Here is a 20,987-nt window from a genome sequence, read left to right as displayed (position 1 = left end):
ACATTGACTGAAGTTTTGTTGCTCTTGGAGGATTAGTTTGTTGTTAGAGGATGGGGTCTTTATTATTAAATGGAGGATCAATTTATGTGAGTCAAGTTCAGAAGATTTTAGTGGGCCGTGGACTTCTCCCCAAACAGATTTGCACCCTTGTACGTGGGCTGAGCATTCCTTATAATCTTCCTTCACATCTAGTGAGTCTTGGGGGATGAGTTCCTGAGTATTTGGGTTGTAGCTGACCGTTGTATGAACTATGGCATTTACTGAGCCTATATGTATTAGATTTGAGACTCACTGTTGTAGCTACTTGTCAAGAAAACACTGTACATTCACTATAGAAAAAGGAAGATGAGTACGCAAATAGTTGGAGCCTATCCTTTTGAAGAGTGCCTTGTTGGAATATCTTATTTGTATGGATGATATATCAGAGCCTCCTTGCTGAAGATAATCCCAAGTTCCTCTATCTCTGGGTATTGTAAATTCTATTTGTGAGTTAATGAGATATCTGATCATATTTAATAATAATAAAATGTGTAGAATGTGTTCACAGTCTTCAAGAGTTGTGCCAGATGTTCCATTGGAATACTACCCCTATTCGTTGTCTTGGTGATTTGTAAATTCAAAGCCTATGTTGATTTGAGCATTGGTAGTTCTTGCTTGTGGTATCAAATTGTTGCTAGCATCTACAACATCATTGTGTAAATTCTGAACATGTATTTCAGTGAAGAGTGAAGAAGTTTGTGGTTGCTACACTTGTTATTAGTATTATTTATGCTTGCTGGGTCTAAAGTTGATATTAAATTAATATTCTAAATTTCTTCCACAAGTATTTGTCCTAGCATATTATGTATTTACATGAGCCAGCAACAAGGAATGCACCTACAGCATTTGATACACAAATTGTTTGTTAAAATACTACAGTGGACCAAACCATACAAACTCAGGACTCTTTGTGGTTTTCTCTTAGTTATTCCAGTTAGGTTTCTTACAGTGGACTATTGTTTTCTTTGAAGAAAGTGGCAAGATCATAGAATATTGATTAGTGCCCTAGTCAAAGTATTTATATATGAGCATTCAAGTTGTCTCCATGACATGGTGTTATAGTTGTTGAAGTTTTGATAGCCATCATTTTTGCTTTGAAAGTGAAGGAGTATTTGAAGGATCCAAGCAAGTTTGCAGTTGCTGCTACCCCAGTTGTGGCATTGTATTTAAAACTCATTATAGTTTCTGTCAACATATATATGCATTGATTCCTTGATTTGGTTGCTGCATAATAACTGTATAAATTCAATGATTGTTTTGACAAATAAAAATAATCTTTTGTGGAGAAAAGTTTAGTTGGTTGTATTGTCAGAACATAGTGTTGATCATGAGTAAACTATTATTTTTATATGGATTGTAATTGGTGCTTGCTGGTTGCACACTGATCATTTGTTGCACATTTATAAAATATATTTCTGTGTACTGAGAATGGGTATTACTTTTCTACATTGAAGTAGTAGTTGTGATTAGTTTTTAAGGTGTAATTCTGACATTAAAGAAAAAATGGCCAGAATCAATGAAGTATTAGAGTTCCTCAAAACTCTCATATTGTCTACTACTCATGATACATTAAAAGTTAGCAAAGTTTCTCTCATAGACATTCAGGTCTGTCTACAAACTGCACAAGAGAAAATTTATTTTTTGCAGCTCGAATCTCACCTACAGCAAGAAGAACTAAAACAGAGGAGTCATTCTGAACAAGTTTCTATTCAGAACATTAAGACTGCAACCCATCAGAAGCAAGTCAATAATGTTACAGTTGGTTCAGATTTAGTACCCAATAAAGCAGCAGTTGTACATACAGATGCAGAAGCTCATTCTGCACTTCCCAACCCGTCATCAAACCTTGGGAACAGCTTGTCCACAACAAGCACAGAACTGGTCCTGGATATGAGAAGGACTTGTCCTTTCATATTCTAGACTAGTCAAAGCCCATTCAGTTTCAGAGTGCTGGATTCCTTCATGACAGTTCACCTCCAGCTGTTCCAGACTCTGCCCCTCTTCCACAACAACAGTAACCACAACAAATTGTGAAATTCCAACACTGTGACCGAGTTGGCCATCTGAAATATCACTATTTTTATCTTCATCCATGTAAACATTGTCATAAAACCACCCATTCTTCACACAGATTCTTCAGAAACAAACTTCCTACAAGAACAAAGATTCATCTTGGATGGATCGCTTCTTGGCAATGGGCATCAATAGCCAAGAATATATTCCAATCACATGTCACAACTTGTTCCACAGTATTAAGTAGTCTTGCAGTTGAGTTTTCTCCATCATCTCACCTTGTATCTGACAGGGGGGGAATGATGGTGTTATGAAACCAGCTCAAGAAAATATAGAAAAGATAGATCAACACCTTAGAATTCAGCCTCTTCGAGGGGGCAATCTCCTTTACATTACATAAATGAACAATTCTTGGATGATTCAAATGACAAAAACTCCTTTCTATATATAGGAGTCTAAGGAGTCACAATATAACCCAACCGGCCTAACAATAATAATACAAAGCCACAAAAATAACAATAGAGGGATTCTATGGGGCACAGTAATAACAATATGGGGATAATAGGGGCACAACAATATTAATAAGGGATGCAACTACAATAGTAATGGGGTAACCCCTAGTATTATAGGGACCCAACATGCCCCTCTCCTTCAAAAAAGTGTTGTCCTCAACGCTTGAGTAGTTCTGGATGCTTCTGTATAAAATTCTCATCCTCCCATGTGGAATCTTCTGCGGATAAGTTCTTCCACTTGATAAGATACTCCGAAATTGATCGATTTCGTAGCTGTCAAGTTCTTGTTTCTGTGTCTGCCTCCAATTCCAATATAATTTTTCCTTCCTCGTCAAGTTCTGGCAATATTGTTTGAACTGGGAGCTTGTCGCCTATAACCTTCTTTAAACATGAAACATGGAAAACTGGGTGCAATCGAGAAGCTACAGGAAGCTCCAATTTGTATGCCATAGTACCAATCTTTTGCAACACCTTATACAAACCATAATACTTTGGTGATAATTTATTATCCTTCTTATCTTTCTTGAGGGACATTTGCTTATATGGTTATAGCCGTAGGAATACCCAATCACCTACATCAAAACTTCTTTCGCTATGATGTTGATCTGCCTGTTGTTTCATTCTATTCTGTGCCAACATGAGGTTATCCTTTAAGAGTTGGAGGACTTGTTGTTGATGTTCGATGTGATGTTCCACTGCTTGAACCTTAGAATTTTCTCTTAAATATGATGTGATGGATGGTGGCTGATATCCATAAAGTGCCATAAATGGGGTCATTTTTGTTGCTGTATGGAAGGAAGTGTTATACCACCATTCAGGAAGAGGCAACCATTTGACCCATTATGTCTGTTTATCTGATACAAAGCAATGAATATATCCTTCCAAACATTTGTTTACTATCTCAGTTTGCCCATCAGATTGAGGATGATAAGAAGAGCTATGAGCTAACTGAGTACCAAGACAAGAAAATAATTCTATCCAAAAATTTCCAGTGAAAATGGGATCTCTGTCACTTACAATAATCTTTGGGTTTCCATGTAGCTTTTGAATTGTTTCCATAAATGCAGTAGAAACTGTATTGGCTTTAAATGGATGTGATAATGCACGAAAGTGTGCATACTTGGTAAGTCTTTCAACTACCACCATGATGACACTCTTTCCCTCAGACTTGGGTAAACCTTTGATAAAATCCATTGAAACCTCCTCCCAACATTGGCTTGGAATGGATAAAGGTTGTAATAGACCTGGTGTCTTAATTGTTTCAACTTTATTTTTTCGGCAAACCAAAAATTCCACCACAAATTTTTGAATATCCGATTTAAGGCCATCCCAAAAAAATTCCTTCTTAACCCTGTGGTAAGTTTTTAAAAATCCTGAGTTCCCTCCTAAGGGATAAGTGTGCAATTCCATAAGAATTTTTTTCTTCAGTTGGGAATTCTTACAGAGGTATAAGTGATCTTTGTACCGAGAATAATTTTGCCAGCTAAATGTATCAGACGTACTGGAATCTTGTTGTAACTTTCGAATAAGTGCCCACACTTATTCGTCATTCTTTCATTCCTCCCTTGCTTCATTTATCCAATCTGGTTGGATAATAGAAATGGCGCACAACAATGCTTCCACATCCTCATCCTTTCTTGAGAGTGCATCTACCACCACATTTTGCTTCCCTTTTTTGTAGATGATTTGAAATTCATAACCCAACATCTTTGTTACCCACTTTTGTTGCTCTTCAAAGGATAATCTTTGTTCTAAAAAGTATTTAAGGCTATCATGATCCGTTTTTACCTTGAAGTGTCTTCCCATTAGGTAGGGTCGCCATTTCTTAAGTGCATGGAGTATTTCCAACATTTCCTTCTCATAAATAGCTTTGTGTAAAAACTTTCCCTTGATTGGACGACTTTCAAAAGAAATGGGTCTTTCATCTTGCATTAAAACATCACCAATTCCATTTCTTGAGGCATCACATTCCATAATAAAGCTTTTATTGAAGTCCAGTGTAGCTAAGACCGATGCTTGGCACATTGCCTCTTTAAGATGTTCGAAGGCCTTTGTTGCTTCTGGAGTCCATGAAAATGCATCCTTCTTCAATAATGTTGTTAGAGGTGCTGCTATTCTCCCATAATTCTTAACAAACTTGCGATAATCCCGTGTCAACCCGAGAAATCCTCGTATATGCTTTATGGATGTGGGGATTTTCCATTCCTTAATGGCTTTAATTTTGCTAGGGTCTATCTTAACTCCTTCATGAGATACAATATGACCTAGATATTCCACCTCTTGTACTCCAAAGAAACATTTGGATCTTTTTGCATATAATTGTTTCTCCTCCAATAGTTGTAGCACCCTGTCAACATGTTCAACATGATCCTTCCAAGACTTGTTGTAGATTAGTATATCATCAAAAAATACTAACACAAATTTTCTAAGGAATGGTTTGAAAATGGAATTCATCAAACCTTGAAATGTTGAAGGTGCATTGGTAAGGCCAAAAGGCATGACCAAAAATTCATAATGACCCTCATGAGTTGTAAATGTTGTTTTCGAAATGTCTTCGGTCTTCATTCTGATTTGATGATATCCTGAACGAAGATCCAACTTGGTGAAGTAAATTAATCCATGCAATTCATCTAGTAATTCATCAATGACAGGAATGGGAAACTTATCTTTAATAGTAAGCTTGTTGAGCTCCCTATAATACGGACACATGCACCATGATCCATTCTTCTTGTGCACCAATACTACTGGAGCAGAGAAAGAACTTTGACTAGGTTGAATTATACCCACGTCTAGCATTTCTGCAACCATACGTTCAATTTCACTCTTTTGGGCATAGGGATATCTGTACGACCTGATGTTTGGAGGAACACTTCCTGGAATCAGATGAATAGCATGATCATGATCACAAATAGGTGGGAGATATTTGGGAGTCTCAAATACCTTGGAATGATTGTCCAAGCCTTTTTGGAGATCTAGAGAAATAGATTATTGCAATGTGGAAACATCTAGCCAACATAATTGTGCAATTACACCCCTTTCACTACAACAAAACCAGCGATTAGCGTCCCTTTTTACTTCTTTTTTTGCATCTAGAGCCCATTTTTGGTGCTATTTGCATCCATTTATCAAATATGGTGCAAAACTTGACACAAAATTTGCATCAAGTTTTGCACCAAATCTTACACCAAGTTTAGCACCAGGTATTGCAATAGGTTTTGCACCACGTTTTGCACCAAATTTTATGCCAAGTTTTGTATCATCCTTTACACCAGGTTTTGTTCCAGGTTTTGCATCAAGTTTGGCACCTAATTTTGTTTGACATACTTTTGCATCCTCATTTGCATCCACTTTTTGCACCTACACTTGCATCAACTTTTGCATCGACTTTTGCATCCTTTTTTGCATCCTTTTTTAAATCATTTTTTGCATCCATTTTTTCATCCATTTGTGCATCCCTTTTGCGCCAAGTTTTACATCGTGTTTTGTGTCTGGTTTTGCATAAAATTTTGCATCTACTTTTGTTGCATCCACTTTTCCCTCTTGTTTGGCATCCATATTTACATCCTCTTTTGCATCTATTATTGTACCCACTATTGCATCTAATATTTTTGTGCCACAATTAGCGCCTAGTTTGGCACCTCCTTTTGCACCCACTTTTGATTATAATTTTGCTTCCACGTTTGCATCCTCATTTGCGTCTAGGTTTTCATCAACTACTACATCTATTTTTGCATCCTTTTTTGTATCCAATTTTGGACCGGGATTTGCATCGGGTTTTGTGTCTCGTTTTGCATCTACTTTTGCATCGACTTCTATTGCATCCACTTTTGCACACAATTTTGCATCCACTGTTGCACCCATTTTAAATTTCACTTTTTGCATCCCTTTTTACATCTTCATTTGCATCATACTTTGATTCTTTTTTTGCATCTATCATTACATCCACTTTTGTTATGCCACAATTTGCACCATGTTTTTCACTCACTATTGTATCCACGTTTGCTTCCAATTTTGCATCCATGTTCACATCCTCTTTTGCATCAAATATTGCATCTATTTTTGCATCCACTTTTATGTCAGGTTTATGCATTGGGTTTTGCATCTCGTCTTGTATCTACTTTTTCATCTACTTACATTATATCCATTTTTTGCATCCAATTTTGTTTTGCCTGTTGCATCAATGTTTGCTTCCACTTTTACATCCATTTTTGCATCTTATTTTGCATATTTTTTGTCTATTGTTACATCCACTTTTGTTGCACCATATCTTGCGCCTACCATTGCAACCACATTTGCTTCCACATTTGCATCCCCTATTGCATCCACTTTTGTTTCATCCATTTTTGCATATACTTTTGTTTCTGTTGTTGCATCCACATTTGTTTCACCACAATTTGTGCCAAGTTTTACACCTACCATTGGACCCATGTTTGCTTCCACTTTTGCCTTCATGTTTGCATCCAAGTTTGCATTGACAACTGCATCTACTTTTGCATCCACTTTTGTGTCAGGTTTTTCATGTTGTTGTGCATCTACTTATGTTGTATCCACCTTTCATCCAATTTTAATTCTATTGTTGCCCCCATTTCTATGTTCACTTTTGCATCCCTTTTCCAACACTCATCATATTTTCTGCATTGATGATATTCCTTATGGCATTGACAATTATGAACAATTGATGACAATGTCAATAATATTGACAATGATGAAAATGAAGATGATGGCAATGACATGAATTGTGATTATGATGATAAAGACGATAGTGGTTACAATGACAATGATGATGATGGCAATGATTATGATGATGACGATGCTAATGACGTTGGCAAATCTTCCCAATTTTAGATGTTGTCATTGTCATAATCATAAGCATTATCTTTGGTGTCATGATCATAATTTCATCTAGGTCATCATAAAAAACAATAATGGCATGAATGATGATGATGCATGATTACAACAATGTCGATAGAAATTACATTAATGATGATGATGGGGATGATAAAAATGACATTGACGATGATAATGGTGGTGATGATGATCATCATCGATCATCTGTCAAAAATAGAGTTGTTATTTCTCTTACGTATATCAATGTGTCCTAAACAACCCTTTTCTAGCACTGATCACATTTTTTGGGTTGATGATATTTCTTACAACATCTACAATTATGAACAATTGCAAACAATGTCCATAATGATGATGATGATGGCATGAATGGTGATTATGATGATAATGTAATGATGGCAATAACAATGACAAGGATGATGGTGATGATGATGACAATGATTATGATAATGAGAATGACCTTACAATCTTATGGATTCGTGAACAATTACTAGTTTCAATACCATCTTCTGGATATGTATTACTATCATACTTTTTAAATTTTCTATCTCTCTTGAGGTATCTTACTATAATGGTGTTGTCAACACTAGAAAGATATCTTGTTGTAATGGTGGTTCTAATGTTAGCACTAGCAAAGTTTAGTAGGGAGGATGCTACTACAAGAGGAATTCCTTCTAAGTGACTATGGCATTCAAAATGAGGCTTTATGGGCTGCTTGTTAACACATGTTCTCATGCTCATATAAAATTAATGTGAAAAGTTGCTTTAATTGGTTCCCATGCATAATTGATATTGATAATGGGGTGGTATAAAATTGTAATGGGCATATCCGTTAGTGAGTTATGATGGGTCAACAACATTGAAACCATCCAAGTGACATTTCACCTTGGAACAATCGTCGCTCGTGCGAAAACACGAAGTTTATGTAAATGAAAGTTGTGATTGTAGTGGAATTAAAACCATCGAGAAATATCAAAGAAGACGCTGCCTACCAGTTTTGAAAGACAACCAAGGCATTGAACAACTATTTGCATTAGGATGTAGTGAGGGAATCGAAGGAAATTTGGCAGCCCTAAGTTGCCATTACTATTGCCAATCACACATTCAATAGTAACCATAAAAGGTAGCCACATATAAACAGAACTTCGAGGTGTTGACAGTCAGAATCTATTGTAATAGCTTTGACGTATATATAGTTTTGTGTTTAGATGAGAATGAAGTGGGCTTCATCCAGGGTTCGGCTCAATCCTCGTCCATTCCATGCAGTGGTGTTTAATTCGCCAAGCAAGAGAATATTACGTGAGTGTTCAGAGTTAAATCAACAAAAATCAAGGACGTGTGATTGTCAAATTATTGCTCCTCCCTTATGATTGAGCGCTTGATGCGATGGTCATTATCCTTGGGTGATACTTTTATTCCCCATTTTCTATTGAAAAAGTAATGGACATGCCTATGAGGCATTGACGCTTTTCCATCAAATGCTGCTAGAGGAGGTGGTACCGGGTCCCGTTACTATGGTTAGTGTTCTCCAAGCATGTACATAGGTCGAAGCTCTTCAACGAGGTAAGTGTGTGCATAGTTACATGAATAGAAATGAGATTGAGATCAACATCTTTGTAGATACCTCCCTCACAGATCTCTATTCGAAATGTGAAAGTATTGAAATGGCACATCTATTGTTTGACAAAATGTCTTGACAGAGATGTTGTGGCATGACTGCATGCAGTCAAAACACCCACGAATGTGATGTAGGTTGGCTTCACGCCATTGTGCTCCATTTGAGAAAAGAGCCCAGAGCATTTTCAGCATGCCCGTTCATACCAAGACCCTCAATAATGTCTTGACCGTTTCAGAGGGGCTATTGCGAGGTTTGCGTAATGGAGTTCGGACAGATTTAGGACGGGGGGGGTTTTCTGCATTTTAAGATGGTGATTCGAGGTTTTGTTTCTGAAGCATAAAATCTCTGTAGCGAAAATGAAGTCTTCTCTGAGGAAGCTGCGAGGGTTTTCACTCAGCAAACATGGAGTTAAAGAGAAACTGGGTGCGGTCTATCACAGCCAGAAGCAGCAGCAGCTGCCACCTCCGGCTTCCCTGGACGAGCTCGTTCAAGCTTCCCAGGTACCGATTTCATGGATCATTTTTCAAGTTAGGGCATGCTGTTGTGTTATTTATATTTTCAAGAAAATTGAGCTTTTTCCTTTAAAAGAATTCGCGATAAAGAGGTTCTTGTTGCGTTTTAGAGATACCCTGTGACGAATGATTTTCAAAAATGAAATGCGAAGCGTTAGTTCTCTTGATGAGTTCAGAATGTAGTGATTTCTTTGATAAATTGTAAAGTTAGGACAAGTTATGATATTTCAGGTTTCAAGCATGGAAGTTGAGCTTTGCCTTAAAATGAATTGCATTTTTTTTTGCCCAAAACGGTTTTCTTCGAGTTATGCAGATCGAATTTAGGCGATGATTTAATCATCTAGACAATTCTAGAGGTTTATTAAGCCCGTCCTAACTTAAAAAAATATAGTGCATGAAATCACTACATCCTAGACTTCTAACATTTAATCCCAATGTTTTTTACACTGGATCTGTAAACCCGATAACAATCACTTCCGACGTAGCATTTCAATTTCTTTAAAAGCAAAGCACGGTTCGATGCTTAAAACTTCCAATATCACAACGGCCTGTCCTAACTTTAGAGATAATCAATGAGGTATTCATTTAAAAGCAAAACTCTATGGCCGTGTGTGAAACTAAAATATCACGACAGCCTGTCCTAAGTTCATAGATAATCACTGAAGTGTTCCTTTCGAATGAAAGATTAATTTCCATGGGTAAAAGTTCAAATATCAGGATAGCCTGTCTTAACTTCACAGATAATCAATGAAGTCGCTAGATAGAAAATCCTAGAAGTTTTTGATCACAGTGGCGGAAAGAACATAACTTGTTAGGTCATTGAGATGTTGCCTTTGGCAATCGGTGACCCCAGGGCTTGATCTCGTCACCTCTGGCTGGCATGTGTAAAGGGCTATCATGCTATGTTGAGGGTTGATTATTATGTTATTTGAATTTTTATGCATGTAGGTTGAGCTTTACCTTCAAATGAATTGTAGCATTATGTTAAAAGGGTTCTCGTTGAGTCTTTGTTGTTAACGATTTGCTAAGTTGATCAAATTTAGGGCTGTAAACATGAATCATCACGCTTCTAGATAATGCGAGAACTTTTGTGTGTTATGTAATATGTTGAAGTGCAGAACTGAGTGGCTCGTTGAGAGGTTTACTTTTGCAATTGTTGATTCTGCACAGTTTGAACTTGTGACCTCTGGCTGGCATGTGACAAGGGCTAATCGTATGACTCGCTGAACCTAAATTGAGTGAAAAATACAGCTCAAAACACTTCAAGTCAATGAGAAGCCATCTGCTCTGGAGGAATTAAATTGTCTATGAAATTTAAATACAAAAATTTTGAGTCTTAATTAGCTTAATGTTGCTTAGGTTCCATTCCCAGAAAATGATTGGCATTAGGAAGTTTGAATCTCTTTTCATTCAACAGTGCTGTTTAGATAATATCTCAGCACAGTCGTCTTCAATATCGTTTCATGCTGCATGCTTTGATTTTTGGGGTAATTAAGATTTTATTAAAATACAACTTGTAACAAAATGAGGATAATAATGGTTTCCCCTGTTGATTCTGAGTATGTGCTATATTTTTCATTGCTTTACATCTTTCAAAAAAAGAGAGGACTTTAACATCTCCTTACTTGAAATTCCTGGTTTAAACCCTTATATGTTCATATTGAATATTTTGTTGCATGTGTTGTTAATCACGCATAAGTTTTATTCAGTTCTGAGTAAATATTGCAGCTCAAAGTACAACAAACCTAAACTTATAAAAGTTTCATTCTAACACTTTTTCATCCAACTTTTAATTTACTATTAACAACCACTGAAAGTCGTCCCCATTCTACTAATCAGCTATAGTTAGCTTATCTTAATTAATTAAGCGTAAGTTGTATCCAGTTCCAAGCAAAATGCTGCAGTTCAAAGTACAACAAATATACTAATAAAAATCATATTCTAACCTTTTGCTATCCAACACATTATCTTAAAATTTATATCCATGAATAACCTGTGGCAGTCATTCCTAATCTAGTAAGTACTAAGCAGCTAGAGTTAGCTTATCTAAAACTACTTCTACATCATGCATTTGCCATTTTAAACACAAAGTCAAATTCTTTTTCGTTATTGAGAGTGTTTATGCTAAAGACAATAAGGGTGGCTCTTAAGTTTTTTGTTTATGTGCTACAGAATCTCCTCTACATTAAGCGAAACCATTCTAGGTGCGGGGTAGGATGTGCAGGGTTGAGAGGGAGACAGATGCTACTTGCCTTCCTTTGTTCTCTCGACTCAGCAACTTATATGTTTGCTAAACATTAGAGGAATTTTTAACCTTTTAGAAGTTGATTATATGGGAGAAGACAGTCAGGATTCAAAATAATAAACTTATGTTCTTTAATGAAATACCACTGGAGTGTTTTTGGTCATTCGTACTGAAAGAATTTTTGGTCATTCTTACTTTCATCTACATTTTTGTAATTAACTTGTACTTCAGACTCTTTTTTTTTTAATTTTTTTTTTTTTCAACTCGTGTCTCCCATATCTCTCTTACTTTCCAACTATGTTGCATGGAGAGTCAACATGTGCCTGATGACAAATCCCTTGTACCCTGCATTCCAGTGTTTTGGGGACTTAAAAATGGCTTGGGAATGTCCCAGAATAGCTGGGGGCATCATTGGAGACATGGGAACTTCTAGGGCATTCCTAATCCGTCCCTCACAAAAATATCTGGGACAGTCAACTAACCCTTGAACCTACTGACAGTTCAAGATTATATCTATATATATAGATATATATAACCTAAATCCATCCCTGCACCTGCCTGAAGTCTAAATCCTACCTGCTTCTAATTTTCTAAATCCTACCTGTCATCTCAGCATATCATTCTAAAATTGTTCTCAGCAATTCCTTTCTACGGTGCTGGCACTCACAGACTCCAGTGCATCATACTCTCAGTCAATACTTGCTATTCCTCTGCAATTCTTATCCCTAACTGTATTTATAATCTTTATCAGTGTCAGGGGGGTGGGCATCAACGGCGGCTTTTGGGATCTATTTAAATTTTCTCTTTGAATTTATTTAAATTCTTATTCACAGTGTTTCTTATTTGCAATTGGAATTTATTTAAATGTTTTATATTTATCGTGGTGAATTAAGAAAAAAATATTATTATTATTATATTTAATATTTTATTATTTTCAAAATTTTAAATATTTATGATTACTATTACTATTATTATTATAATATATAAAATAATTTATATATTATTGCCATCTCCAACTTTCTGTCCCCTGAAAAATTTGGGGGTGCACTCTGGTGGTTCCGGAAACTTACCCACCATCCCTGCTACCCCCCGTCCCAAAGCCAGTGCGACATAGCTTTCTAACTATGTGTTTGCTGCAGCAAGGTGGTACAATTCGAGTTCAATTACTTTTTCCAGAAAGGCAGAAACAAGTTAGTTGCTTGCAGTTGTCTCAAGTTATTTTGCTTCATTGAATAGAGTGAGAAGTCCTCATGAGTCAAGGCCAGTATAATCCCCATGAGATTTGAACCTTTCTGAACATTGCAAGTATGAATTCTATTCACCATTTGGACTGACCATGGAGAGTAGTTGCCTAAGATACAACTGTTTGCAGCTGAGTTAAGGTTACTTTTCACTAATAAATAAACTAAGCTAAATAAAAGTGATTTGTAGACTGGTCATCTAGCATTCCATGAATTCTATTTTACAATTTTGTGGAACTTCCTATTCTTTCTATAGAATTCTGTGGAACTAAATATTCTTTTCATCCTCCCCAAGTTAATGGTTTATTCAATCTACTGTTATTGTATTTTACAGGATTGGTCTGTCCTGATCTATATCCCAGGTTAAATGGAATAATTTTCAATTATCTTGGAGTGTATAAGATGTTTAAAACAGAGAAACGGTTTGTAAATTCTTTAGTACTTCCTCTAAGATTGAAAAAAGCAGAGGCTGGTCAATTTCAATTTGATTTACTCTTGCTCCCAGAGTTCATTGTGAAAGTCTTGGATGAGATTTTTCTTAATTTTTTTTTTAATTTTATTTATCAGGCAGGGATAAGTGGCTTTTATGTTAATTTCTTGTGATTGCAGAATGGTTCCGAGGTTAATAATTTTTTTCACAGTTATAGCTGGAATCCATTTATTGATAACCTATGTTCCTTCTTGTAATATTCTACATAATATTTGACTTTTTTTTTTTTTCAAAGAAAAAAAATGTATATATTAATTAGGCAAAAATATATGCATCTTCTGACTGGCAACTGATTTTTCAGTTTTGCCAAAATCATGACTGGCTGTTTTCTAATCTTCCCAAAAAAAAATATTTGACATTGGTCATCCTGTTGATACAAATTACCTTTTTATCATTTGCGTTATCCTTAGGCAGAATTGTTTGCAAGAGGCTTGAAATTTCCATTAGTTCCTGTGTAAGTTCACATACTAAGGATTTAGGGTAAGTGTTGCACCATTTTCTTGATCTACACATTACAGAAGCGTCGACCCTAAATCAAGGTGAACAACTTGCTTGGCAAGTTGAATAAATTCTGCCCTAATTGCTTGACGTTCAGGGCTACAAATCTAATTCTTTTCAGATCTGAATCTGTTTATGAGAGATAAAACACACAAATGGCATAATAATCATTTATTTCTCATCATAACATTCAAATGCATGAGATCCACGCCTTCCAAGTCACTTTCATGATGGAACAATTGACTGCATAAACAATTTAATTTTTAGCCTGTTTCCATTGCTTTCTTGCAATCATTCTGATAAATCTAGCAACAGAGAACATCTCCAAGGACAGAGTCATGCCAAAACAAGATGAACAATTTGACTAATATAATTGGAATGATCTATGTTATTGAAGTTCGATGTCTGGAGTTTGAGATCACATTATTCTAATCTGCAAGTATTCATGATGGGTTTGGTATTTTATAGCTTGATACATCTTCTAAAGACTCACATTAACGCATGAACAAGCCTATCTCTCTGCCCTTTGGAATTTATGAACAAGGTTTGCTACTCTGCAACCAGATCACACTCTGCTCTGTCAAAACGTTTCCTTTTTGAAAATTTTTGCATGACTGATATCTCAGGTATATCCAAAACTAAATCAGTGTTGATAACAACCCAAACATCCACTCAATAATACTAGCATCACACTGGTTCTATCTTCTGTTACTAGGAGTTCAAGTACTAGCTTTTACTGTAAAATTCTTGAGATCATGCTAACGTCCTGAATGATCAAACTTTGGGGTTTATTTGCATCATTGTTATGTAAACTTTCTTGTTTTGGAACTAGTATATATTTTCTATTTTTTATTTTTATTTTTTATTATTATTATTGTGGATGCATTGTTTTACATACATAGTCTTGTGCTTTGGTGCTGGTGTCTTTCTGTCATATCTGAACATCATTAATGTGTTTATTTGGCACTAGTTTGACCATTGTATGTTGGAATCTAAACTTTGATTTCATTTACAGCACTGCTCTCTTGAATTTTGGAAAATTTTGACATTGTTTCAAATTTGATTCATATTTGAAATAACACTTGAATGCTCATTAATTGGTATACATCTGGAAGCACTAAGGGAGCATTTCTATGTTGTTTCATCATTTACACAGGGTACTTCCTAACTGTTATTCTACCCTGGATTCAGAGGAGCAGCCAAGATTTTATCCATAGTTTCTTTCCTTCCAACTTTAGATGGGATCTCACCTCAACCTTCTGCCTTGGTGGTCAATCAACATCTTTGATGCCTGTTCGGGGTTGTGCCATATTAGGTTACAGATCATACCTAATCAGACCGAGTTATGGACCAACTCCAGACAGATCCAGAGTATGGAGCCTTCCACCCATTAGGGGTAAATCAGCTCCAGACTGATCCAGAGTATGACACCTTCCACCTATTAGACTAGGCCATACATAATCAGAGCGAGTTATGGACCAACTCCAGACAGATACTTTGCAGATCCAAAGTATGGCACCTTCCACCCATTAGGGGTAAACCAGCTCCAGACAGATCCAGAGTATGGCACCTTCCACCCATTAGGGGTAAACCAGCTCCAGACTGATCCAGAGTATGGCGCCTTCCACCCATTAGGGGTAAACCAGCTCCAGACTGATCCAGAGTATGGCACCTTCCACCTATTAGACTAGCCCTACATTCAGTAGAGCAGAGATAATATTTTCAAGAGTTTCCTTGCTTGGACATTAGATGATAGGAGAGCATTTTGCATATGTTCTTAGGATGCTTTTGTGCAGATTATAGTGGGTTGGTAAGGGATCCCCCTCCCCAAACACCCTATCAGCATAGTTAAGACTTGAGTTTAGGGTGGCTTTAATTATCTCTGGTAATAGAAAATGATACGGAGGATTGTGCATAACCCACCCCCTTTTTGATTCCAATAAGCAGAGGTGGTCACTATGGTAATCCGATTTCAATTTGTAGTTAGAAAATGGGGTCACAACTTTCCATATTTTTTGTTTTGTTTTGTCTTTTTACATTAAACAATAGTATATTTATTAGAACCATAGTCAACTAAACAAACAGGAAACAATTTATTTGACAGGTGGAAGAAGTAATAGGCTTAGAGCAATTGAATTGTAGGCCATGCTTCTTGACAAATTGATGAACAGATGTCTCCTTACTTGAGATTTAGGTTGGCACCATGGCACCATCCTGTCCATCATTATACACTAATCTTGTCATTATCTTCTTCACTGTGAATGACTGGCCTGTTCCCTGCAAATAGATCTGGGCATAGAGGAGCCAATCCAAGAACAGTAATCTCTAGCACAAGACAATATTAATGATCTAAATACCTAATCCTGAAGCTTGAGTTTTATTTTTCTCTACTGGTTCTGAATCTCTGATTGAGAATCTCCCACTCGTCATTATCAAACCTTCTCCTTCATCATTGGCATCAGCTGCACTACTGAGGTACGTTGGTTGGTTGTCATTGGACTTGAGAGCTTGAAGTTTCAAATGATTATAGTAACAGACAGCCAGAAAAGCCAGTCCACACCCACTCAAGTTTATGACTGTAACCTTTTCATTTATTACAGACAAAGATTATGTTATGAGCAGCCAGTCCTTGACAAGACCAGCAACATTCATAGTCAAGGCTGAAGTCTTTCCTATCAGAAGAAACACTGCAAGATTAAGAGCCAAGGCACAAGCAGAATGTCATGTAATCCAAATCAAAGGAAGAGACCCTGATTATCAGAAATGGGTATTCTACTAAGGCCCAGGGGGTGCTGAGAAAAACAAGGCAACAAGGAGCAACAAAGATGTGATGGGATTCAACTTAATCCCTTTTGATGTTCATGGAATTTGTATGAGAACCAATTGGGTAGTCTCACATGCAACTGCACTTAACTGGAGAATCACCTCCCATGCATTCATCTTGGCCTCCCCATAAGCTGAAATAGTAACTCCAATGGATATGGCCAACATATTGGCCTCGAGCTCACCTTTATAAGCTTCTTTCTTCAGGGAAACCACAATCAAATACACAGCAATGGGAATTAGAGCTTTCAGCATTTGAAATAATGATACTGAGAGGAAAACATAAGCAGAATTTGAAAACCAGAGACCCAAAGAATACACTTATCAATACTATGGGTTCAACGAGCTTGAAGACTCTTACAATAGCAACAGCCAGTGTTGAGTAGAAGCCCATGTGAATCATGGTGGGACTGATCACACTAAAGTTGTCAAGCAATGACAACTCCAATGGATATGGCTAACATATTGGCCATGGCCTCACCTTTATAAGATTCTTTCTTCAGGGGAACTGCAATCGAATGCATATCAAATGGGCACAAGAGCTTTCAACATTTGAAATATCGATACTTTGAGAGACATGCACCAAAGGCTGCATCATTTAGGATTTGTACTCAGTTTAGGTGTCATATTCAAGGGGAAGTTGTTATGCTTTCCACCACTTCATAGATTGTTAGAGTGATGAAACAAAAAAGGCTCCCTCTTGAGTCTAGATTATGTCATTCATATCAGCTGTGTTGTTGATGTCCTAGCTCAGCCAGGTCTTGCCAAAACTCTGTTGAGGTTCAAAATTTATTATAAACTTAAATGTCTTCACAAGAATTGACCTCATAAAATGCCATAATCACAAGATATTCCATACATGGTTGTGATTATGGCTCGCAAGACCCTTAGACTTTGAGCAATGAGGCTCGCAACATCACTTATGATTATGCACTCTACAATTCTGCGACCAGCTGAATGTCAAGCAATTGAACCGCGATTTAAATCCTATTTTGTCAGCAATAAGTACTATACTTTGTCTTTATTTAGTGTAGAGAACCAAGCACTTATTCTGCTCATCTATAGAAGGGACAATGGTTGTTTGCCTATGAGGTATAAGGAAATCCTATCAGATGTTTTGTATTTTCGTATGGAATTGAATCATACTCCTGCACACTGTAACATTCATATATATCAACCTGTAGAGGCTTTAATAACACCTGGTATTCTGGTTAGTGATTTTATTGGACCTCATGTGCATATCCTACATGCACAGGATGGACTATTCATATGTTACAAGGTATTATTCTTATTATTTAGGGTGCACATCTTCAGGTGCTCAAGAATGATTACTAGAACAGTCAGTTAATTCTGCAATTTAAAGGATGAAAAAGGAGGTTATAGGAGTCTAGTTTTGGTTCTCATCCACAATGTCACACTAGTCTGCCTGGGCATGGTTCTCATGGTTTAATAGTGAATTGAGGAGTCATAATACCACAGATCACTAAACACGAACAACTAAGATAACCCAAGGACAATAGCCATCTTTACACATTAATTAACAGGTCTTACATTAATTATCCTAGGGGGTTTTAATACTTCCAAATGCTTAAAAAACAGTTAGCAGAGCATTCACATTACACATTCCAGCAATCTTTTCTATAAACCAACCAAATGCAGTCAGGAGAGCACTCCTTTTACACTATACAACCTTATTGTTAGTATGATCAACCTTATTTTAATATATAGTGTGACAAACCGTATGTGACAGGCAGGTGGAAAACTTTTCTCGCAATTGACTAAGCGACATCCTGCGAGCCAGACTTGAGACGAAAACCCTCGTCAGAAGTTTATGCTTGGCTCTTTTCCAAACAAATGAAGATTCAATGAGGTTTTGTGTAATCACTTCTGGTATCGTATTGGGTTATTGTTAGAAGCGATAATTGGATTCGGATTCTCATCGAGTGAGTTGTTCTGCTTTCTCAATTTGAGAGGGTTTGTTTGGAGGGAAAAACGAAAGAGGACATACAAGAATAGTGAGGGGAAAGATGCAGAGGAAGAGGATTGAGAACATCGCCAGTAGGCAGGCTACATTTTCCAAATGTAGGTGGATTGCTGAAGAAAGCTTACGAGCTCTCGGTGCTCTGCACTGCAGAAGTTGAACTTGTGATTTTCTCCCCAGCAGGAAAGCACTATGAACTGTTTTTTAGTGCAAATCCTACTATTTTGATTCTAATAATCATGGCTATGCAAACCTCATGAGATTCTTACTAATAACCCCGGTGGTGCAAGCCCTAGTAAGCTCGATGTTGAAAAACTTAGTGTAAAACCTCCAAATCGCTGGTTTTGTTGTAGTGCTTATTGGAGAGTATATAAAAAATTTCACACCTTTTTATGAGATATGGGAGGAAAACATGTTAAAGATTTTTAATAAATATAAAATTTCCAAAATGATGCTAGTTACGTGTGATTCTTTTTTCATTGTTTGTGATTATGAAAAATGAAACTCAATGTTTTTTCATTAGTGCACACATATTTCATTATATAATTGCATATAGAAAAATCATTCCAGAGCCGATAACAATAAAAATGAAGAATTTATGGTCCAACGTTATATTTAAGGGAGATGTTTCAGGATGATGTTTGAATTTTGTTTTTCATTTTAAGACATTTGGAGCAAATATTAGGAAGGACTTTGAGAAAGGATTGTCCTTGATTTTCAAAAATGGAGTTGTTCCTTTCCAGCCATATGCCCCAAGTGACCATCAAAGGGAGAGCTCATATGTTTTTTGGATGTTTTCTTTATAGCCATTTTTTTACACATATCCATAGAGTCCCCATGCCATTGATGTGAATTACTTGTTCGGTTTTTTTTAACCAAAATTTTTAACCAAACAAGAAAAATTAAAAAAATGCCTCAAGATCAAAGACTGAAACAAAGACCTATTGACATACCTTTTAAAGTATGGAAAGAACTTGTAAAATCATATGAGAAGTTGGATGCACAAAGAAAAGCCGGCAATGAGAGCATTCAGGTATTGAATTTTTCATTAAACATTATTTAGAATGTATTAATACTTATAAGTATCTTAGACATGTATTTGTGTGAAAATAAATTGAATTGGTTTATGTTTAAGGACAAGGCATCCAAGGCGAGGTTAACCAAGAAAAAAGTCACTCATCGTAGTGGCCAGAAAGGTTTAAAAGCACTGATAACAACCTTTGTAAGTATATTAAACATGTGATATTTTTTTAATAAATTTTGTACTAGAAGAAAGTCATTGTTATCTAATTTCTCCCTATTTACTGATTGATAGGAACTAAAATATGGAAGACCTCCAAATCATTTGGAAAAGGAGGTGTTGCAGCAAAAGAGATGGGTTGAATTTGTTGTTTGGATGGACTCTATGGTATGTAATTTTAGTTGGATTTCCAATATACTTTTAAACCATATTTTCATTTTATTTTTTAGTACTATTAGATATTATATCTTACCTCATTTTATAGTTAACATTGTATAACAAAAACATGCGTTGTGTTATGTAATTAATACTAACATGTAATATTGATTTTTTTTGTCAGAATGCTATAGGTAATGATTGCCAAGACGATGATCCAAATTATGTTCAACATATATCAGGAGATGATGAGGATGAGGATGAGGATGATGGTGGTGAAGGAGGAGATGATGATGATAGTTGCGGTGTTGGTGATGATGTGGATCAGAGTAATGAGGATGGTCAAGATGATCATGAGGATGATCTTGGTGGTGGTAGCTAGGCATGCACATGCATTGTTTTTTATGAAGAAATTATTGTGTAGAATGACATTGTTATGTTTAGATGGGTGTTGTGAATTTACCCTATATCAATGAGACATTTTGATTTTGTAATCATACGATGAGTTTGATTTATGTATGTTGTTAATTTATCGTAGAATAACGATATTCATGAAATATTTTGATTTGTTAATCATATTTGAATTTTACTTGTTTTGATTAAAAATAATACTGATTTTATTAGTATTATGTTGCTATTTTATACATGTTTTGACAATTGTTAATGACACATTGTTATTTTTTTGGATGGATGTTGTCAATTTCTCTTAAATTTCTTTACAAATGATTTTGAATTGTGATATATGCTTTAATGATATTTAGAAACTATCATATA

General features: G+C 36.1%; 1 protein-coding gene across 1 annotated transcript; it reads left to right on the top strand.

Annotated features, from left to right (window-relative positions):
* The first annotated feature begins 19,468 nt into the window (after positions 1–19,468).
* LOC149217460 (uncharacterized) lies at positions 19,469–20,738 on the top strand. Its single transcript, XM_089391372.1, has 3 exons — positions 19,469–20,039; positions 20,133–20,225; positions 20,398–20,738. The coding sequence occupies exons 1-3, from the start codon at positions 19,911–19,913 to the stop codon at positions 20,593–20,595; spliced, it is 420 nt and encodes a 139-aa protein (XP_089247498.1). The 5' UTR covers positions 19,469–19,910; the 3' UTR covers positions 20,596–20,738.
* Positions 20,739–20,987: the final 249 nt, after the last annotated feature.

The sequence above is a fragment of the Pinus tabuliformis genome, chromosome 1_1 (genome assembly GCF_031772625.1).
Source record: "Pinus tabuliformis cultivar Carrire ecotype Pingquan chromosome 1_1, CPIR1, whole genome shotgun sequence".
Taxonomy (NCBI): domain Eukaryota; kingdom Viridiplantae; phylum Streptophyta; class Pinopsida; order Pinales; family Pinaceae; genus Pinus; species Pinus tabuliformis.
This window is presented reverse-complemented; position numbering and strand designations above follow the sequence as displayed.

What these genes read in the sequence shown, in the direction of transcription:
- LOC149217460 (XM_089391372.1), top strand. Translation starts at nt 19,911, where the DNA reads ATGTATTTGTGTGAAAATAAATTGAATTGGTTTATGTTTAAGGACAAG. An exon ending in AAGCACTGATAACAACCTTT is followed by an intron (nt 20,040 to 20,132) that starts GTAAGTATATTA and finishes ACTGATTGATAG; the next exon opens with GAACTAAAATATGGAAGACC. An exon ending in TTGTTTGGATGGACTCTATG is followed by an intron (nt 20,226 to 20,397) that starts GTATGTAATTTT and finishes TTTTTTTGTCAG; the next exon opens with AATGCTATAGGTAATGATTG.